At 37.5% G+C, this 21,345-nt stretch overlaps 1 protein-coding gene across 2 annotated transcripts in view; it reads left to right on the top strand.

The window, feature by feature from the left end:
• ANLN (anillin, actin binding protein) overlaps positions 1–21,345 on the top strand; it is a 65,586-nt gene that overhangs the window by 39,617 nt on the left and 4,624 nt on the right. For both annotated transcript variants that reach the window (XM_011972990.1, XM_011972983.1), the window contains 3 exons: positions 10,364–10,450; positions 14,836–14,943; positions 20,914–21,086. In XM_011972990.1, the coding sequence (XP_011828380.1) occupies positions 10,364–10,450; positions 14,836–14,943; positions 20,914–21,086 (368 nt within the window). The remainder of the gene's footprint in view (positions 1–10,363; positions 10,451–14,835; positions 14,944–20,913; positions 21,087–21,345) is intronic.

The raw sequence follows: 21,345 nt of genomic DNA, 5'->3' as shown, positions 1-21,345 counted from the left end.
CCAAATTATTAACTATATTTAAAACTAAGAATTATTCAATATTTTTGACCTCCTGTATACTTGAAGAGCTATTGGTGATGTTTTAAATAAAAGCAGAATTTTTTTTTTTTTTTTTTTTTTTTGAGACAGAGTCTTGCTCTGTCGCCCAGGCTGGAGTGCAGTGGTGTAATCTTGGCTCACTGCAACCTTCGCCTCCTGGGATTACAGGTGCCTGCCACCACACCTGGCTAATTTTTGTATTTTTAGTAGAGGTAGGGTTTCACCATATTGGTCAGGCTGGTATTGAACCTCCTGACCTCAAATGATCAACCCGCCTTGGCCTCCCAAAGTGCTGGGATTATGGGCGTGAACACTGTGCCTGGCCAAAAGTAGAAAATTTTTATGGTCTTAATTGGCTAATAGGTATTTTGCTATATAGATGACCCTTTGCTTGTTAATTTTGAAATTATAATACATTTAACACTAAAATTATACTGAATATAATAATATGTTTTGGAAACCTTTTTAAAGTTTTTTTTCTTGTTTTGTGACGGAGTCTCACTCTGTCACCCAAGCTGGAGTGCAGTGGCGCGATCTCGGCTCACTACAGCCTCCGTTTCCCAGGTTCAAGCAATTCTCATGCCTCAGCCTCCTAAATAGCTGGAATTACAGGCGTGCACCACCATGCCCAGATAATTTTTGTATTTTTAGTAGAGACGGGGTTTCACCATGTTACCCAGGCTAGTCTCAAACTCCCAACCTCAGGCGATCTGCCTGCCTTGGTCTCGCAAAGTGCTGGGATTACAGGAGTGAGCCGTCGCACCCAGCTAAAAATTTTTAATATTCTTGTAAAGGTCAGTTACAAACATTGTCTGGGTTAAAGAGATGCTAGTTAACAAAATGCTGGATGGTATTTTTTATTTTATTTTAAATTCTTAAAATAGGATTTGCAAATTAGATAACCGTAAGAATTGAGATTTTATGAACTGTATTTTTTTACTCTGTATTGTCACATAGCCAGTTTCTACATATGTAAGAGTTTTCATTAATCTGTAAAATGAAAGAGATTTCAATGACATATCTTAAATATAGACTGTTCTTTTAGAAACTTTTTTGGCTGCCATTTTAAATCAAAATGTCACATTTACCAATTAAAATTAAATTATATTCCCATTCACTTAACTCCTTTGAATTTATAACTTAAATAGCCAACCACATGATCGAATGCAAAATCAAACCACTCAATTTAATTTGTTGTGTCTTTTACTCTTAAGACTCCTTCTCAGTCAGATACAGTACCATTTAGAAGTAAAATCTGAAACAAATTTTGTGCTTTTCTGAGTGAGGAGGGGAAGCAAATATTTGTTCCAATTGCCTGGATTTGATGTAGGAGAATATTTAAAATAGTTAAGTTTAAATGGTCTTGAAGTTGATGGGAAAAATATAAGACCTTCTATACTCATGTAATAATCCCATTTAATTGTCACTGAAAGAGTATAAATGTCTTTCCTGTCTTATCAGATACTGTCAGTACACGGCAGTCTTGGTTTATTTTACTGGTGCCTTGACCAGTAATACAACAATCACAGGGGTTATCTGTGAGGCCCTTTCAGAATGGAATTTCTGTTGAGGTTAATCCAGTTGGTTTGCTCTACGGATTTAGGACACCACTGTCAGTGGATTTCCATCTTATTTGAGGCTATTCAGATCTGATTTAAAGCCTGGCATCCTGGAATTTAAATTACAAATCTTAGTGAGTCAGACTTTCAAAACCTTTCTTTGAATAGGGAATCCAAAACAGTCATAGTTTTATTATCCTATTACAGATAAAGGGAGAAGGATGTCCCACAGTTCCTCTTCTGACTTAAAGGAACCTCATATTTATACCTTTTAGGAAATAGAAATGTCAATTTGAGTATTATTAGAGCAAACAATTTTGAAGTAAAACAACCAATTAGGATTATAGAGTTTTGGGATTGAAGAAAATGGTTAGGCATTCTGGTATGTCCTAAATTATCCAGTTTATGCCTGTTGGCCTTGTATAATTATTAATGGTGCCCCTTTCACCCTCAAAAATATCCCAGCATATAACACATTACACAGTCTCCCTGGTTGTAGGTTATGTTTTACAGCTCTTAACATAATCTTTGAAGTGTGGATGTCTTAAAAGACTCCTTTGTTAAACACAAAACAGAATAGGATCATACATTTTCACGCAAGTCCCCCTCCACACTCAACTAGGGGGAGGGATAGTACACTTGATGGTTTTGTGAATATTTTCAGTTTACTTCTTTATCAGGACAAGCTTGTAACCAAAAATATTGTCTACTTTTCTTCAGCTGTAGAGTAAGAGGGCACATTTTCTGCTCATCGTTCTGATTTTTGTTATCAGTAGCATGCTCTGTGCTAAACAATGGAATTCCGTTAAATAACATTGAGAGGAAAGAGCCTAAGGAACTTAAAACTCACTGTAAGGAAAAGCGAAAAGGGAATTTTTACAAAATAGGATTGTGAGGCATATGATGTTTTGGTTCTACATTGTGGATCGGTTTCAAATTTGGGCAGTTGGAGATTCGTCTCATGAAACTTGTCTATTGAAATTTATACTTTTTGTCTTAGAATTTCCCCCTTTAAATTATCTTTGCTATGTTAGAGGATCAAATCGTTGGAAACTAATTATAGTAAAAACTGAAATTTAGACTTAACTAAGATTAATCCAGTTGGGATGGCATTCTTTTTCCCTGGGTAATAGGAATGACAGACACTTCAATCTTCCTTTCTATTTTGACTCAGAAGTCAACATTACTTTAGATATCTATCAATCAGTCAATCAATCAATCATATGTGTATGTATGTTACCATTTTATTCTTGATTTCAGGGACAAATCATTGATGGAACCAATCCAGGCCTTGTATAACCAAAAGATTAGCAGTTGGTGTTTATCTTTTCCCTTCAAGACTTGGGTGTTAGCAGCTTTATAGATAAGGGCAGTTCTGATCATAAATCCATTTACATTTACACAAAACAGGAGTTAGCCTATCCCTTCTCCCTTAAATTCTGGTTCTCACTTTATTTCCTTGGTAATAAAGGTCCCTTGTGACTTTTCTTTTCTTTTTTCCCCCCCAGAATAGGGCACTTTTATCTGAGTTAAAAACTTGTTCAGGTTGGGCACTGTGGTTCACACTTACAATCCCAACACTTCGGGAGGCCACAGTGGGAGGATCGCTTAAAGCCAGAAGTTCAGTATCAGCCTGAACAACATAAATGATGAAAAAAGTTGTTTTTCATCAAAGAATGAAAAAATATTAGCTGGGGGTGGTGGTAAGCACCTGTAGCCCTAGCTATTCAGAGGGCTGAGATGGGGGAATTGCTTGAGCCCAGAAGTTCAGAAGTTCAAGATTGCATTGAGCTATGGTCATGCCACTGCACTTCAGCCTGAGTGACAGAGTGAGACCTTGTTTTGGAAAACAATAACAAAAAACAAACTTGTTCAGGCAGATATCCTTTGTTTTCATTGATTTTCTTAATGGTTTCTGGGAACTCATCTCCCGTCTCATTTGGTAGAAGCTGCTTCTCCTGTTGTACCTTGACATTTCTAAAGCCTCTTTCTAAAATTATCAAACCATCCTTTGCTGGCATTAAATTTTCCAGTTGAAAATCCTTCACCTTCCTTTAATCCTATATTAGAGTCTATAGGTATGCCTTTCTTATAGCAATCCTGCACTCACATAAAAACTGTATTTTCAATATAAGATCAAAAGGTATTTCACAAAAAGTGCATCTTTATATTTGTTTACATTTCTCTTGACTGAATGGCACCATGTATACAGTCTGTGTAAGTTACAGAAAACTTTTGCCAACTCCTACACTACCATTTTGTTATTTGTTTTTATTTGTTTCATCTGTTCTTTGCCGCTTTGTTTTTCCTTTCCTGCCTTCTTCTGGATTAATTGAGTATTTTCGTAATCCTTTTTAATCTCCTCTTTTGGATTTTTTAGCTATAATTACCTGGTTTTTTTTTTTTTTTTGTTAAGTCGTTGCTAGGAAATAATGTATGCATCTTTACCTTATTAAAGTCTGCTTTGAAATACTGTTACACCACTTCACGTACCTTACAATATGAACCTCACAACAATATAGTTCATTTTCCCATCCCAATATATTTTACTTCTTTGTTATAAACCACACAATGCACTGTTGTTACTTTTTCTTTAATCAGTTTTTTTCTTTTTTAAGAGATGGGGTCTTGCTATGTTTTCCAGGCTGGCCGTGAAGTCCTGGGCTCAAGCCATCCACCAAAGTGCTGGGGTTACAGGTGTGAGCTGCTGTGCCCAGCCTCTTGAATCAATTTTTGAAAGAAATTTTAAGATATATTTTTATAAATTGGCCCTTATATTTACTATTTCTGGGGTTCTTCCTTCTTGTAGATTCAGAATTCCATCTGAGATTGTTGTCCTGTCAAGAAGAACTGTCTTTATTATTTCTTGTAATATAGGTCTGCTGGAAATGAAATCTCTAGGTTTTGGTTGTCCAGAAATGTTTTTATATTGCCTTAATTTCTGAAGGATATTGTCACTGGGACTGCTAAGTTGACAGGTTTTTATCTTTTCACTTCTTTAAAGATGTTATTGTTTATGGCTTTAATTGTTTCTAATAAGAAGTCAGCCAGCCATCATTCTTTTCTGCTTTTTTATTTTGCGTTTTTAATGGTTTGATTTTAATGTGCGTACGTGTAGTTTTCTTTGTATTTATCCTGTTTGGTTTCACTGAGCTTTATGATCTGTAGTTAGTTGTTTTATGAGTCTTAGCAAATACTCAGCCATTGTCTCTTAAAGTTATTTCTTCTGCCTTGCTCTCTCCTTTCTGAAACTCCAGTTAATGTAGACTATTGACTATTTTTCTACAGGTCTGTGACATTCTTTTTGGTTTTCATTTAATTCTTTTTTCTTTGTGCTTCATTTTTGATGGTTTCTATTTATCAATTCTTCAAGTTCACCTGTTTTTTTCCTGATTTGATCTAGTCTGTGAAGCCTAGCCAATGAATTTTTAAATTCAGACTTTTTTTTAGTTCTGAAATTTTCATTTGGATCTTTTTTTACAGTTTCAATTTCTCTGCTGAAGTTCTCCATTTTCTCACTAGTTTTTCTCCATCTTTTCATCTAAATATTTTAATGTTGTATAAACATTTTTGTTTTTTTAATTCTAACATTTGGATCATCTGTGGATCTGCTATTGACAGGATTTTTTTCCCTTGATAAGTTCCATGTTTTCCTACTTTTTCACATGTCTTGTAATTTTTTAATTGTAGGCCAGGTATTATATTATAAAAGAACAGTAGAGACTGAAATAGGTAATACCTTGCTCTTTTGTCTTTCAGACAGTATGGATTAGGGACTGGTCTCTTATGTAATCAGAAACTGAGCTGAAGTTAGGCTATGAATAGATTTGGTTCAAGTTTTGTTTTAAATGCTTTGAGAATGGTTTCAGGCCCCACCTTTGAGCAGAACTTTGAGATCTAAGTACTGCATGTCTACAAGATTTCTCTCTGCTTTTTAGACATATCTTCAACCATCACTTCTCAGCAAAATTCCTGTTGGGGAGAATTGGCGGGTAGGGAGAGCTAGCTCTGCCTCTGCTTCTTGAGCTGCCTGTCTACCTCAGCCCATGCTCAGCCGCTGAAGGCTCAACTAGTTTCTCTTTTTCCCTGCAAAATTTGTTGCTTATGGCAAGGTTGCTCCTCTGCTAAGTTGTTAAGAATATTTTCTTACATGTTTAGGTTCTTTTTCTTTAAAAATACTTCTTTTTGGCCAGGCACGGTGGCTCATGCCTATAATCCCAGCACTTTGAGAGGCCGAGGTGGCTGGATCACTTGAGGTCAGGAGTTCAAGAACTGCCTGGTCAACATGATGAAACCCCATCTCTATTAAAAATACAAAAATTAGCCAGGTGTAGTGGTGCGTGCCTGTAACTCCAGGATTACAGGAGAGGCTGAAGCACGAGAATCACTTGAACCTGGGAGGCTGAGGTGTGAGAGTCGCTTGAACCTGGGAGGCGGAGTTTGCAGTGAGCCAAGATCATGCCACTGCCTCCTGGGTAACAGAATGATACTCTGTCTCAAAAACAAAAACAAAACAAAAAAACACTTGTTTTTGATGTGTAAAAATGACGTGCATGAAAAATCACCTATAGCAACAGAAAGCGTATCATTGGTTTCCTGGAGATGGGAATAGAGAGAGGCAGGATTATGGGAGGGAGCTTTGAGGGGTGATGAAAATGTTCATTATTATGATTGTGGTCAAGTTTTCATGGGTTATAATATACATATATCAAAATTCATCAAACCCTATATTTAAATATGTTCAATTTATTGTACTCAATGTAGTTGTAAAAAGATTATGTTCAGTTAATTATAGACACCTTAAGTGTAGCATTCAGTGAGTTTTAACAAATGAATACACCTATATAACCAATACCTAGTCAAGATAAGGGACATTTCCATCACTCTCATCTAGTCAATCCCAACCTCTACAGGCAACCATTCTTCTCATCTCTGTTTTCACCATAGATTTGTTTTGCTTGTTCTTGAACTTCATTTATTGTTTTTAATTTTTTTTTATCTTTTAAAAAAGAAAGTAGAGATGGGGAGTCTCACTATGTTGCCCAGGCTCGTCTTGAATTCCTGAGCTCAAGCGATCCTCCTGCCTCAGCCTCCCAAAGTGCAGGGATTACACATGTGAGCCACCATACCTGGGCTTGAACTTCATTTAAATGGAATCAAAGAATGTGTACTCTTTTGAATCTAATTTCTTTTGCTCAACATGATGTTTTTAAGATTTATTCATGCTGCTGTTTATGTTAGTAGTTCATTGTTTTCAAAAAATAATGTATTGAAATGAAATTAATGTAACCAAAGTAACAATTTTAAGGTAAATAATTCAGTGGCATTTAGTACATTCAGTGATGTGCAAAATACCTGTCTAATTTGAAATATTTTTATGTCTCTAAAAGTAAAAAGTCTTACTCATTAAGCAGTCTTTGCCCATCTTCCCTCCCCCCAAACCCCTGACAACCATCAATCTGCATATGGTTTCTATGGATATATCTATTCTGTATATTTCATATAAATGGAATCATCATACAATATGTAACTTTTTATGTCTGGCTTATTTCCCTTAGAGTAATGTTTCAGAAGTATATCCATGATGTAGCATGTATTAGAACTTCATTTCTTTTTATGGCTGAATAATATTCTATTACATGTATATACAGCATTTCATTTATCTGTTCATTCATTGATAGATATTTGGGCTGTTTCCGCATTTTGGCTATTGTGAATAGAACTGCTTTGAACATGTGTGTGCATGATTTGTTTTCATTTCTTTTGTACATATACATAGGAACAGAATTGTGGGATCATATGATAATTATTTTTAGGAACCACCAAACTGTTTTTCAAAGCATCTACACTATTTGATATTTCTACCAGTAATATGGGTTCCCATTTTCCTATATCTTTGCCATTGTCTATTTTCTGTTTGTTTTATTTTTAAATTATAACCATCCTAGTGGGTGTGAAGTGGTTCCTCATTGTAGGTTTGATTTGAATTTCTCTAATGACTGTTGATGTTAAATGTCTTTTCATGTGCTTATTGGAAGACAAAATATGTATCTTTGAAGAAATGTCCATTCAAGTCCTTTGCCAAATTTTTAGTTTGGTTTGTTTGAGTTGTTTTAGTTGGGTTGTCTTTTTGTTACTGAGTTGTAAGAGTTTTCTTTGTATATTCTGGATATTATCAGATATATAATTTGCAAATATTTCAAACCATTCCATAGATTGTCTTTTCACTTTCTTGATAAAGTACTTTGATGTGCAAAGGTTTATAATTTTTTTTATCGTGGTAAATAATACATGGTATTTATCTTTTGAAGAAATTTTTAAGTATACAGTGAAGTATTGTAAACTATAAGCATTATGTTATATAGCAGATCTATAGAATTTTCATTTTGCATGACTGAAATTCTATACTCATGGAACTGCAGCTCCTCATATTCTCCTCCCCAGTCCCTGGCAGCCACCACTCTAGTTTCTGCTTCTATGAGATTGTCTACTTTACAGATTTCATATGTTACTTTTCTTTTTTGAGATAGAGTCTTGCTCAGTCACCCAGGCTGGAGTGCAGTGGCGCGATCTTGGCTCACTGCAAGCTCCGCCTCCCGGGTTCATGCCATTCTCCTGCCTCAGCCTCCCAAGTAGCTGGGACTACAGGTACCCACCGCCACACCTGGCTAATTTTTTGCATTTTTAGTAGAGATGGGGTTTCACCGTGTTAGCCAGTATGGTCTCGATCTCCTGACCTCGTGATCTGCCCGCCTCGGCCTCCCAAAGTGCTGGGATTATAGGCGTAAGCCACCGCACCCAGCCCATATGTTGCTTTTCAGCCTTTTGGATAAGATCAAACGTAGATACTTCATTATAAGTGGAGTCGTGTAGTGTTTTTCTTTCTCTGACTAGCTTATTTCATTTAGCATGATGTCCTTAAAGTTTGTTTATGTTGTAGCGTATGACAGGATCTCCTTTTTTTATGCTAAAGAATATTATATTGTATGTATGTACTACATTTTTTTGGTCTCTTCATTTATTGATGGGCACTTAGATTATTTCCATCTCTTAGCTATTGTGAATAATGCTGCAATGAACGTAAGAGTGCAGATAGCACTTCAAGAACCCAGTTTCAATCCTTTTGATAAATACCTGGAAGTGGGATTGCTGGGTTATATGGTAGTTTTATTTTTTCATTTTTTTGTGGAACCTCTGTAATGAAAAGTTTTTAATTTTGGTAAAGTCTAATTTATCTATTTTTTCCTCATGTTGTTTGTGCCTTTGGTATCATATCTGAAAATCTACTGCTAAATCCATGATCACAAAGCTTTACCTCTATGGGTTTTTTCTAAGAGTTTTATTTTTAAACGTTTTTTGAGACAGAGTTTCACTCTTGTTGCCTAGGCTGGAGTGCAATGGCACGATCTTCGCTTACTGCAACCTCCGCCTCCGGGTTCAAGTGATTCTCCTGCCTCAGCCTCCCGAGCAGCTGGGATTACAGACATGCACCACCACGTTGGCTAGTTTTTGTAGTTTTAGTAGAGACGGGATTTCACTATGTTGAAGGTGAAATCCCTTCAAGGTCAGGCTGGTCTTGAACTCCTAACCTCAGGCGGTCCACCCACCTCAGCCTCCCAAAGTGCTGGGATTACAGGCATGAGCCACCGCGCCTGGCCTTTCTAAGAGTTTTATAATTTTAGCTCTCATACTTAGGATATTATCCATTTGGGTTTAATTTGTATAAATGGTATGAGGTGGAGCTCCACCATGACTCTTGGTGCGTGTGGATATCTAATTTTCTCCGCACCATTTTTTGGAAAGGCTGCTCTTCCGCTTTAAATGGTCTTGACATCCTTGTCAAAAATCAGTTGGCCATAAGATGCATCGGTTTATGTCTGGTCTCAATTCCATTTCTTTTGTCCATATGTCTGTTCTTATGCCAACACCACACTGGTTTGTTTGGTTTTGTTTCTTTGAGACAAGGTTTTGGCTTTTGCCCAGGCCAGCTACAGTGCCATGATCATAGCTCACTGCAACCTTGAACTTTTGGATTCAAGCGATCCTCCTGCCTCAGCCTTCCAAGTAGCTGGGACTACAGACATGTGTCACCACACCTGGCTGATTTTTTCATGTTTAATAGAGACGAGGTCTTGCTATGTTACCCGGGCTGGTCTTGAGCTCCTGCGTTCAAGTAATCCCCCCTCCTTGGCCTTCCAAAGTGCTGAGATTACAGGCATGAACTACCATGTCCAGCCAGCCCACACTGCTTTGATTACCAAAGTTTTGAATTACGTTTTGAAATTGGGAAATATGATTCCTTCGCCTTTGTTCTTAATTTTCAAGATTGATTTGGTTGTTTGGGGTCTCTTGCAATTCCATATGAATTCAAGGACTGGCTTTTCCATATCTGCAGTTTATTGTTCTTTATTGCTGGATGGTATTGTATGCTCTGAATTTACAGGTTGGTTTATCCAGTTTTTTACTGAGTATATTCTCCTGTTGATGGAGATAAACCCAAGTATTGTCTTCTGTTTTCTTTCTGACATTAACTTGAGAGTTAGGGCTTTTGGTTTTGTCAAGCTTTACCTTGAATGAATTTATTCTTCAAAAGTATTTGTTGATAAGGAACCAATGGCTTTTTGGCCATGCCTTTTATATTCCAACTTTAGAAAACACTGTGTTTTCAAGTTGTAATATTCTCTGTTCATGATTTATATATGATTTATTAAGAAAAGTCACACTTTGAACCTGTTTTGCAAATAATTTACCTGTTTTCTTTGCAGGTCCCCTTTTTATCTTCTTTGGAAGGTCATATTTATTTAAAAATAAAATGTCAAGTGAATTCCAGTGTTGAAGAAAGAGGGTTTCTAGTAAGTAACATCACGGTCTTTAACTTCCTTTTTTCCATTTTGTGAAATACGGACTTGTTTCCCATAGGAATGAAATCCTTTGTGATTAAGTGACAAGTTGGTTCAGTAAAGATTTGTTGCATGTCCTTTATATGCCAATCACTGTGCTGCCGTTAGAATGTAAAAGACCACAAAAAATAATTCCTCTACTCATGAGCTTTTAGTTTAGAAGAGAGAAATACAAATAAACAGACACGCACAATGTAATACTCTAATAGGAGAAAACGGTGCATTGCTATCAATTGGTGGGACATTAGGTCTTGACTGTGGGTGGGGTGGGATAAAGGGAACTGCTGAGAGAAGTAATTTCTAAACTGAGTAAGTTAATCAGGGAGAAAGGGTAGAAGTGTTCTAGATAGGGGGGAGAATGTACAGTGCCTTGAAGGGCCCTTCTTTGTCACTGCTACCCAAAGAAAAGAAGGATGACACATGCAGACAGTGGAAGGTATTTCAGGATAGCTAGAGCTTAGAGTTTGAGTGCATGCGTGTGATTGGCGGGTGGGGAATGAGGAGGAAAGTGTGGTTAGGGAAATGGGACAAGAGTTCAAGGGCCTTTTAAAGAATTTGGACTTTATCCTGGAGTCAGTGAGTTGCTCTTATAGGATTTTAAGTGAAAGAAATTATTCAACTTGGGATTGAGAAAATCATTCTGACCAATGTGGAAAGCAGATTGGAGAATGACAACCCCAAAGAAGACTAGTCAGTTCCCACCGATGTGGGAAATTTTAATGAGTTAAGTTTTACATGATTTGAATTTTAGATGCCTGGAAACATGTGTGAAAGTTCTGGGTTTGGAGCTCAAGACAGACATTTAGTAGAGGTAAAGATGTGGATATCTGCAGCATGGGGAAGCCCAAGGCAAGTGAGGGAAGCAGAGCCAACTCACTGGAGGAGTGCCAGCATTGAAAGGACGGATGGAAGGAGGGAAGCCTCAGAGGAGACTGCAGGGAGAGAAACGGAGAATCTAGCATCATGGTTGCCAGTAGAAGAGAACATTGAAAGGAGGGAGTGGTTAAGTTAGATCAGATTCTGTAAGGACTGTAGGACTTACTATCGGGTGATCATTCTGGCGCAGGTGAGGGCAGATGCTAGACTGCAAATGGGTCCAGAGTGAGTGGGAGATGAGGAATGAGCACAGGAGCTTGGAAACTCTTGGAAACACTTTGGCAGTAAAGGAGTAAGGAGAGAAGAGTGTTGTGCTTGCAGAGGTATGTAGGTTGGAAGGAGGATTTTGTCAACATTTTGTTAAGATGGGAGAGACGTAAGTGGCTTTAAATGTAGATGGGCAGCTTCTGATAGGGCCAAAGAGATTGAAGATAGAGGCCATGGAGGACCTTAACTAGGGCTTACGGGGTAATTCATAGAGCAAGGTCATGAGAATGGGGAGAATTAAGCCCAAGCCACAGTTCATGGATTTATTTGATACAGAATTACAGTTTTCTCATGATGCGAGGAAGAAAGTATGTGTGTAGAACGCATAGAAGATTGTGAGTATGGTACAAGAAGTGGAGAAAATCCAGTTGCTTTGGTATTCTCTATGAAGCAAGAACTGGAATGATGCAAAGGATGTTACAAGTCAGTTTGTAACTGCTGTCAAAGGTTCAGAAGAGCTAGATAGTAAGGAAAGTCCAGTGGCCTAAGTAACTGAAGCCGACTTCCCAAGGATTGGGAATTGCTACTTATTAATAGTATTTGTTCCTTCCTTATTAGGTTTTATCACATGTAAATCCAGCAGGTGGCACTAGGTAGTCTTGGAAAAGCATGTAAATTTCTGACTTGAAGGCAGTGTTTGCCTAACGACCTTTTCTTTTCATGTAAACATTATTATATTTTATTGTAGATGCCTTTAGCAATGGATAGGCTATGTTAAGGTAGCTGGTCCATTTGCATATAACGTCTCACCTAATTAATTTTTTAGCTGGGCTCTTAACGAACTTGTTAGATCTCTTCAAGTTTACTCTGTCTTGAATCCTATAGCCCATTCTCACATCCATACTTACAGAAATCTAGTAAGAAAGAGCTCTGGATTCCCCGACATAACTTCTGTCCTCTGCCTAAACATTGCATTTTAATTGCCTCTACCCCCTATAAAAAATTAGAGGTAGTAATGGAAATGAAAGCTCCTCAGCTCGGCTTCCTGTGTGAGGATGTGCCAGGGCTGCCCTGGAAGAGGGCGACTCCAACCAGAGACAGGTTGCCAAGCTAGCTGTGCCTCCGCTGAGGAGCAACAAGAGGCAGGCGCTCCGGTTTGGCAGCCAGAAGGTTCTAGTTTTGCGGTCTGTGTGATGTCAGTTAATTTCCTTGGCCCTCTGTTTCTTCAGCTATAGGAATGAAAAGGCTGTCCTTATTCTTCTCTGATTATAGTAGGATGTCATAATAGCTGGTGTTAATCTTGTTTATCAAAAGTTACCTTGTCTGTTTATTACCTTTATGATGTAAAAGGTGAACGTTAACACAGGAGGGAGCTGGTGAGTGATTTCTGTTAACTTTTGTGCTTGAGATTGAAATAACAAGATTCCTTTCTTTCTTCCTTGGGGAGCTGTGAGCAGTATTGCCTAGAAAAAGGCTGCTTTGGGAGAAAAATGGAAGCATTAGGGGAGGAGGAAAAAGGTGAGGCAGAAGAGCATATGGTTGGAGCAAGCTAATTAATCTGAAGTTTCAATCTAGCTTGGTAACATTTGCTCCCACACATCATGGCCAGAAATTAGACTCCTAATTCAAGCCACCTTTTGGGAAATTTACATAAAACAGTGAATTGAGAAGAGTGTGTATATCCTACTGTCATAGGGTTGGAGTAAGGAGTAGTTGAGATAATTTAAAGATATACTTAGAATGGTCCCTCACAGCAACAACCAAGTAATACTAATTTATTCTTAGCTTCTCAACAATCAGAAAAGTAAAGTTGGGATATGAAGGTAATCTAAAATCAAATGCAAAGATGCCTTTGGATCATCTGTATCAGAGGGCAGCACAGCAGGCCTCACTGCCTGTTTTTATAGTCTTTGATTGGAACATAGGCTGATCTCCTTCCTTAGCATCTGTTGCTGCTTCTGTGCCACAGTAGCCAAGCTGAGTAGCTGTGGCAGGGACTGTATGGCCCAAAGTCTAAAATATTTACTTTCTGGCCCTTATAGAAAAAGTTTCCCTGATCTACATCATTGTTATGTTTTTACCTTGCTTTGTTCTTTAACACAGAAGTTCCTAGATGAATGATGTTTTTTTTAATTTTTTTATGGGTTTTTTTTTTTTTTTGAGATGAAGACTTTCTGTGTCGCCCAGGCTGGAGTGCAGTGACACGATCTTGGCTCACTGCAAGCTCCGCCTCCCGGGTTCAGGCCATTTTCCTGCCTCAGCCTCCCAAGTAGCTGAGACTACAGGTACTCACTGCCACGCCCGACTAATTTTTGTATTTTTAGTAGAGACGGGATTTCACCGTGTTAGCCAGGATGGTCTCGATCTCCTGACCTCGTGATCCACCCGCCTCAGCCTCCCAAAGTGCTGGGATTACAGGCGTGAGCCACTGCACCCGGCCTTTTTTTTTTTTAGTTAAAAGTGAGGGCTTTTATATCAGTTAGGGCTCTTTTATGACTATAGCTAAAAAGTAGTGAGAGAAAAACTCTTAGCTTCTACTTACACTGTTTAAGTGGAAGTGCTTCCGTGGAACAAAACCACATGTTATTAGTTGCCTATTCTGGAATCCTGTTTCTAGCCAACACTACTGCCTGGCCTACCTTTAGAATATAAGTAACATTCCTAAGGACAAACGCCTGACTGCAGGGAGGCACCACTTCAAGCCGGTCTCATGGTTCAGCAGCGGACTTGGAGTTGTGATGTTTATCATGGTTATTGACCAAGGCCTGTGATCATAAGCTACCTCTTTTCTAATCCTGTTAGAAAACTTGATCTCCTAAACAAAGATTAAATGCCTGTCTTGCATATTAAGATAGGTTTAACTTAATATATTATCATTAGTTTTTTAAAATATATAAGGTATGGTAATTTTGTATTATTAATTCTCCAACACTTGAGGCATTTCTGTTGTGTAAGGAGCATTTCGTTAGGGACACTACACTTTTCAAAAATCTAAGATTAGATAGAGGTATTTAATTTAGGGTTGATATCTGAATGTTCTTAAATGCTTGTAGATGATGTTGAAGAAAATTTCTGATATGAATAATCAGTGATTTTCATTACTAAGGTAAAAGACATGATAAAAAAAATCATACAGATAGATTTTGAGATATGAAATATGTCAACATACTACAGTTAGCATACAGAATCAGCATTTCATTGTTAGGACATTTTCCTCAATTTTCTAAAGCCAGCATTTCAATTGACTTTTCCAGACCATATTTGAAGATGTTAGTGGTTTTGGTGCCTGGCATCGAAGATGGTGTGTTCTTTCTGGAAACTGTATATCTTATTGGACTTATCCAGATGATGAGAAACGAAAGGTAATTTAAATAGTGCTGTTTAGTGGTGAAAGCCCTGATTGACTTTCATGTAGTGTTCATGCAAATGTTCCCTCTGGCCCCCATCACTCACCCAAATTAATAACCCTTTTTATGTACTCACTAAGCCATTAAAAATGTTCTTGTTGGCTGGGCGCAGTGGCTCATGCCTGTAATCCCAGCACTTTGGGAGGCCAAGGCGGGCAGATCACCCGAGGTCAGGAGTTCGAGACCAGCCTGGCCAACATAGTGAAATCCTGTCTCTGCTAAAAACACAAAAACTAGCAGGGTGTGGTGGCAGATGCCTGTAATCCCAGCTATTCAGGAGGCTGAGGCAGGAGAATCGCTTGGATCCTGGAGGCCAAGGTTGCAGTGAGCCGAGATCACACCACGGCACTCCAGCGTGAGCTACAGAGCAAGACTCTATCTCAAAAAAAAAGTTTTTGTTGTAGGTGTGTGTGTGTGTGATATACCTTTACAATTTTTATATCCTATCCATTCCCTGTAATTTGACCACTCTTAAAATGGCTTAACATGTATATTTTTCCTTCTTTTCTACTGGATGTTTAATTATATTTTTTGTTGACATTTGAAGTTGGAAATGTTTTAAATTTAATTTTTATCTTATTAGTTAGGGTAAAACAGCAATGGAAACCCACCCACAGGAACAGTGGTTTGTATTTTGTTTCTAAAATTTAACAATAGGATTTTGTGTAATAAATTTTATCATGTTTTTAAAGAAGTTAGTATTATTGCCCAAGTAAGATTATTTATTATCCCCAAACTGGAAAATAGAAATAAGCAGAATTAAAAAGAAAATCATCCATAACAGACATAGCTATTGCTCATATTTTGGTTAGATATCTTTTCAAACTTTAAAAATGTATAATATATCATAATTATTCATTTATGAATCTTTTTAAAAGGAAAAGCATGCTTTTTATAATCTGATTTTTTACTTGATAAAATATTCTAACATCTTTCATTATCAGTAAAGATAAGTCTATAATGCTGTGTTGGATAGCTATGTGTGTTACACTGTAGTCATTACAATTATTAATATTTTAAAATTTTATTGTGAAATGTTGGAGACATTCAAAAGGGCGTAAAATAATTTCATCAACCTCTGTGTTATCATTCCAGTTGAAGCTCCCCATGTAATTCTCTCTCCCGCAGAGATAACCACTATCCTAAACTTGTTTATTGTTCCCATGCACTTATTTAAATTTTTATTATACAGATTGAATATCCCTTATTCATAATCCTTGGAATTTAGAGGTGTTTCAGATTTGGGATTTTTTTTCAGGTCTTGGTATATTTGCATTATACTTGCCAGTTAATTATCTCCTAATCCAAAAATTGAAAATCTGAGATGCTCCAATGAGCATTTCCTTTAAGCATCATGTTGACTCTCAAAAAGTTTTGGATTTTGGAGCAATTCAGATTTCAAGATTTGCAGATTTTGGATGTTTAACCTGTACGTGTATATAAGCAATATATGTTGCTGCAATTGCATGTTTTTAAACATTATACAGATAATAACATACTGTATGTATCATTCTGCAACTTGCCTTTTTTGGGTCGGTATGGTTTGTGAAATTTGTCTGGGGTGGTATGTGTGGCTTTAGTTTGTCCCCTTTTCTCTGTATAGTATACTTTTGTAAGAACACATTACAATTTATCCATTCTCCTGTTTAGAGACCCTTAGATTATTTCTAAATTGTTGTATACAGACAATGCTGCTGTGATTCACTTTCTTCTTATTTTATTTTGGTTTGTACCTTTTACAGCCCACATACAGGAAGATTTAGTTTCTTGTACACATGGATGAGAGTTCTTTTTTGAATGTTATCTAGTAGCAGAATTGCTGGGTTGTAGGGTTTGCACATCTACAACTTGATTTTGTCAAATGAGTCCCAAAAGTGGTTGAACGATTTTCCATTCCCACCAGGAGTATTTGAGAGTTCTCAGCTTTTCATATTCCCACCAACACATCATATGTCAGCCTTTTAAACTTCCATCAGTATGATAGATTTGAAATGTACTCTTATTTTAAAAATTTTTGTGTCTTCTTGATTACTAGACTAAGTATCTTTTCTAAGCATAAGAGTGTGTATGGCCATTTATATTTTCTCTCCTATGAACTGATTGTCTATATATTATTCATTTTAATATTTTTTGATACATTGCAATTATATTTCCCTAGTCTTAGGCTTGGCATATCTTTTAATTTATCTTTTTAGTGTCTTTTTATGCACAGACTTTGCTAATGTTAAGGTAATCAGACCTGCCAGTCTATTGCTTTGTGCTTTTTAGGGTCTAATTTAAGAAACTATCCTTATCCTGGAGTCAAAGATTTCTTTTATACCTCTTTCTAAAGTTATAAAGTTTTATACTTCATATTTAATTTCCCTAGAATTGATTTTTTTTTTCTCACCTGGATAACCAGTTGTGCCAGCATCATTGAATGGTTGGTTCTTTCCCCACTGTATTAGGTCATTCTTGCATTGCTATGAAGAAATACCCAAGACTGGGTAATTTTTAAATTGGCTCCTGGTTCTGCAGGCTGTACTGGAAGCATGACACTGGCATCTGCTCAGCTTCTGGGGAGGCCTCAGGGAGCTTTTACTCACAGCGGAAGGTGAAGTGGGAGCAGGTGCATCACATGGTAAAAGCATGAGTGAGCGAGCGAGCAAGCGAGCAAAGGGAGGTACCATACATTTTTAAACAATCAATTCATGTGAGAATTCATTCACTATTTGAGGACAGCACCAAGGGGATTTCTTGAGAAATCCACCCCCGTGATCCAGTCACCTCCCACTAGGCCCCACCTCCAACACTGGGGATTACAATTCAACATGAGATCTGGGTGAAGACAAATATCCAAACTATATCATTCACTGAGCCACAATGCCATTTCTCATGTGTATCAAGATGTCATTATATGTGTAGGTTTATTTTTAGGCTCACTGTTCTGTTTCCTTTGGTTTGTTTCCCTATCCCAATCTCAATGACCATAGCTTTAAAATAAATCTTAATGTCTGCTAAGGCAGGTCTCCTAACTTATGCAGTAATGTATAGTAGTTCCCCCTTATCCTCAGTGGATGCGTTCCAAGACCGCCAGTGAATGCATGAAACCATGGATAAGTAAGTACCAGACCCAGTTGCCATCAATCACAACACGTTTCTGTTGATGTGTTACACCCACAAATTTAATGCCTTTTCTATTTTAATTAAGCACTTACCATGTACTGTGGTGGTAACTTTTGCAGTTGGAGATGTGATAACGAAACTAGCATGAATTTCTTTTTCTTTCCTCACAATTTCATGGATAGAAGATTTATTCTTACTGTGTAGATCTTGGCAACCTCAGCATACGATTTTTTTTCTTTCCGTATTAAGTTGAAAACTTTCACCTTTTCACATAAAGGAAGCACTTTATGATTTGTCTTTGGCATATCTACTCTTGTACTTTGAGGACCTTATTAAGTCAGATAGGGGCTACTTGAACACAAGCACTGCATACTATAGCCGTTCATCTTTTTTTTTTTTTTTTTTTTTTTTGAAACGGAGTCTTTGCAGTGACGCGATCTTGGCTCACTGCAAGCTCCGCCTCCCGGGTTCACACCATTCTCCTGCCTCAGCCTCCCGAGTAGCTGGGACTACAGGCGCCTGCCACCATGCCCAGCTAATTTTTTGTATTTTTTTAGTACAGACGGGGTTTCACCGTGCTAGGCAGGATGATCTCGATCTCAGTTGATCTTAGAACGCTGCTAAGTGACTGCTGAGCAGGTAGCGGGTACAGCGTGGATACGCTGGACGAAGGGAGGATCCACATACCAGGTGCAATGGCAGGAGATTTCATCATGCTGCTTAGAATGGCACGCAGTTTAAAACTTATGAATAGTTTTTCTATAATTTTTCTTTTAATATTTTTTAACTATGGTTGACTGTGGGTAATTGAAGCTATGGAAAGTGAAACCATGGATAAGCGGGGGCTACTATATGACTATTCTTGGTCCTTACTTTTTCCTTACACCGCGCGCGCGTGCGCGCACACACACACACACACACACTGCCGTCACCTCATGGAAATATACATACAGATACAACCATCAATAATAACTAAATTAACGTAGTTAAGGAAAGTATAATACTCAGGTCGTATCTTAGCTAATGTTTTCCGGTATGCTCACAGTGGAGGCATTTTCATGGCAGTTAGATAATCTTTGGGTTAAGTTTAAAGATTTCATGCGTAGTTGAGGAGTCAAGCATTATTCAGAGACTTTACACGTCCCTTCCTTCCATTCCCAGAATGTTTCACTTTTTTCTTTTTTTTTGAGACAGGGTCTCACTCGGTCACCCAGGCTGGAGTGTAGTGGAGCGGTCTGGGCTCACTGCAACCTTTGCCTCCTGGGCTCAAGCGATTCTCTGCCTCAGCCTCTGGAGTAGCTGGGACTACAGGCAAGCACCACCACACACGGCTAATTTTTGTATTTTCGGTAGAGATGGGGTTTCACCATGTTGGCCAGGCTGGTCTCAAACTCGAGCTCAAAGCGATCCACCCGTCTCCACCTCCTGAAGTGTTGGGATTATGGGCATGAGCCACTGCACCCAGCCCTGTTTTGCATTTTATAATTGAAAATGTTCAAATGTATACTAAGCAAAAATAGTATAATGAACTTCCAGCTTAATTAATTATTCATTTTCAGGTTTCATTTATCTCCCCACGACACGCATGCATTTTTGTTTTGTTTTGTTTTGTTGCTTTGCTAGGGTGTTTTAAAACAAATACCAGAATTTATATTCTGTCATTTCTAGGTTGCAGGTCTTAGTGTTGGCAAATGCCCCAAGGGAAGTCAAGGTTTCACACTAGCTTAATATTCTTCATTCTCCCTTGCTCATTGATTTTGGCCTTTGAAGGATTTTTCTACTTTCTTGTCAATTTAATTATCTAGCATTTGGCGGCTTATATAATGAGAGGACTTTCAGACTATTTAATGTATCATATTTGCTGGAAACAATACCATGATTTATTTAAATAGTCCCCTGTTACTGTCATTTAATTTGTTTAGAATTTTTTGCTATTATGAAAAAACAGTGACTACACATATTAGAATCTGTGTGTACATATTTATATACTTGCTTAGGATAAATTTAGGTGGAACTGTAGGATCAGAAAATGCTCATTGTTAATGGTTTTTGATTACTGTTATCAAGTTGCCTACCAGTAATAGATCATATTATACTTTCACCAGTGATGCATAAGAATCTGTGTTACTCACTCCCTAACCAATTAACAGAGGTCGTTACTGTTTTTTCCAAACTTAGCCAATCTAAGGTTTTAAAATGGTGTATTCTCCTTTTATTTTTAAAAATTCTAATAGAGTTGACACAGTTATTGGCTGTTGGCTCATGTGTGCCTATATGTGTTCCTTTTCCCGTTTTCAGGACCATTTGGTCTCGTGAATGTTTTCCTCCACTTTGACTTGTGTCATAGAAATTCATGGCTGCCAACAATCCAGGGCAATTGCCTGCCCTTATCTTTTATAGATATATAAAGAAATATTTGCACATGAAATCCAATGTCTAGGTTTCCTTTTATAGAAAGGGGAGAAGTGGGTAAGTTACAGATGAAAGGCAGTTGGGTGTGTTTCTCATTGTTATAGCTGGTTTTGGTACCTGGGGCTCATTATACTGTTTGTGTTTTTTATTTGAAGTTCACCATAATAAAGTGCTTTTTAGGATAGTTGGCAAGAGCTACCAGTTGATATTTTTGAGTTTTATTTTTATGTCTAGCTAGGAACAATAATAAATGTTAAATATGTTTCTCTAAGCCCAGCGTAACTAAATTTTAACTTTTAAATGAATAGCTTTTTAATTTTAATTTTAATTTGTACCAACTTAAATGCTGCTTAATACTTACTGACTTAGTCTTATTTTCTACTGATTTCTCTTAATTTGTTTTTAAAGAATCCCATAGGAAGGATAAATCTGGCTAATTGTACCAGTCGTCAGATAGAACCAGCCAACAGAGAATTTTGTGCAAGACGCAACACTTTTGAATTAATTACTGTCCGACCACAAAGAGAAGATGACCGAGAGACTCTTGTCAGCCAATGCAGGGACACACTCTGTGTCACCAAGTATGTATTGGCCTATAAATATTTCGATCAACTAAGCAATTGATTGCCCGCTATGTACACTATGTACTTACCACTAAGAAATATCAGAGATGGTCCTTGACGTTGAAAAGGGCACAGCCTTAGTGAGAAAACAGAACATACACAAAGCAGTAAGTGAACCATCTATAATAACTAAATTAACGTAGTTAAGGAAAGTATAATACTCAGGTCGTATCTTAGCTAATGTTTTCCGGTATGCTCACAGTGGAGGCATTTTCAT

This window comes from Mandrillus leucophaeus, unplaced genomic scaffold (assembly GCF_000951045.1).
Source record: "Mandrillus leucophaeus isolate KB7577 unplaced genomic scaffold, Mleu.le_1.0 Scaffold100, whole genome shotgun sequence".
NCBI lineage: Eukaryota > Metazoa > Chordata > Mammalia > Primates > Cercopithecidae > Mandrillus > Mandrillus leucophaeus.
This window is presented reverse-complemented; position numbering and strand designations above follow the sequence as displayed.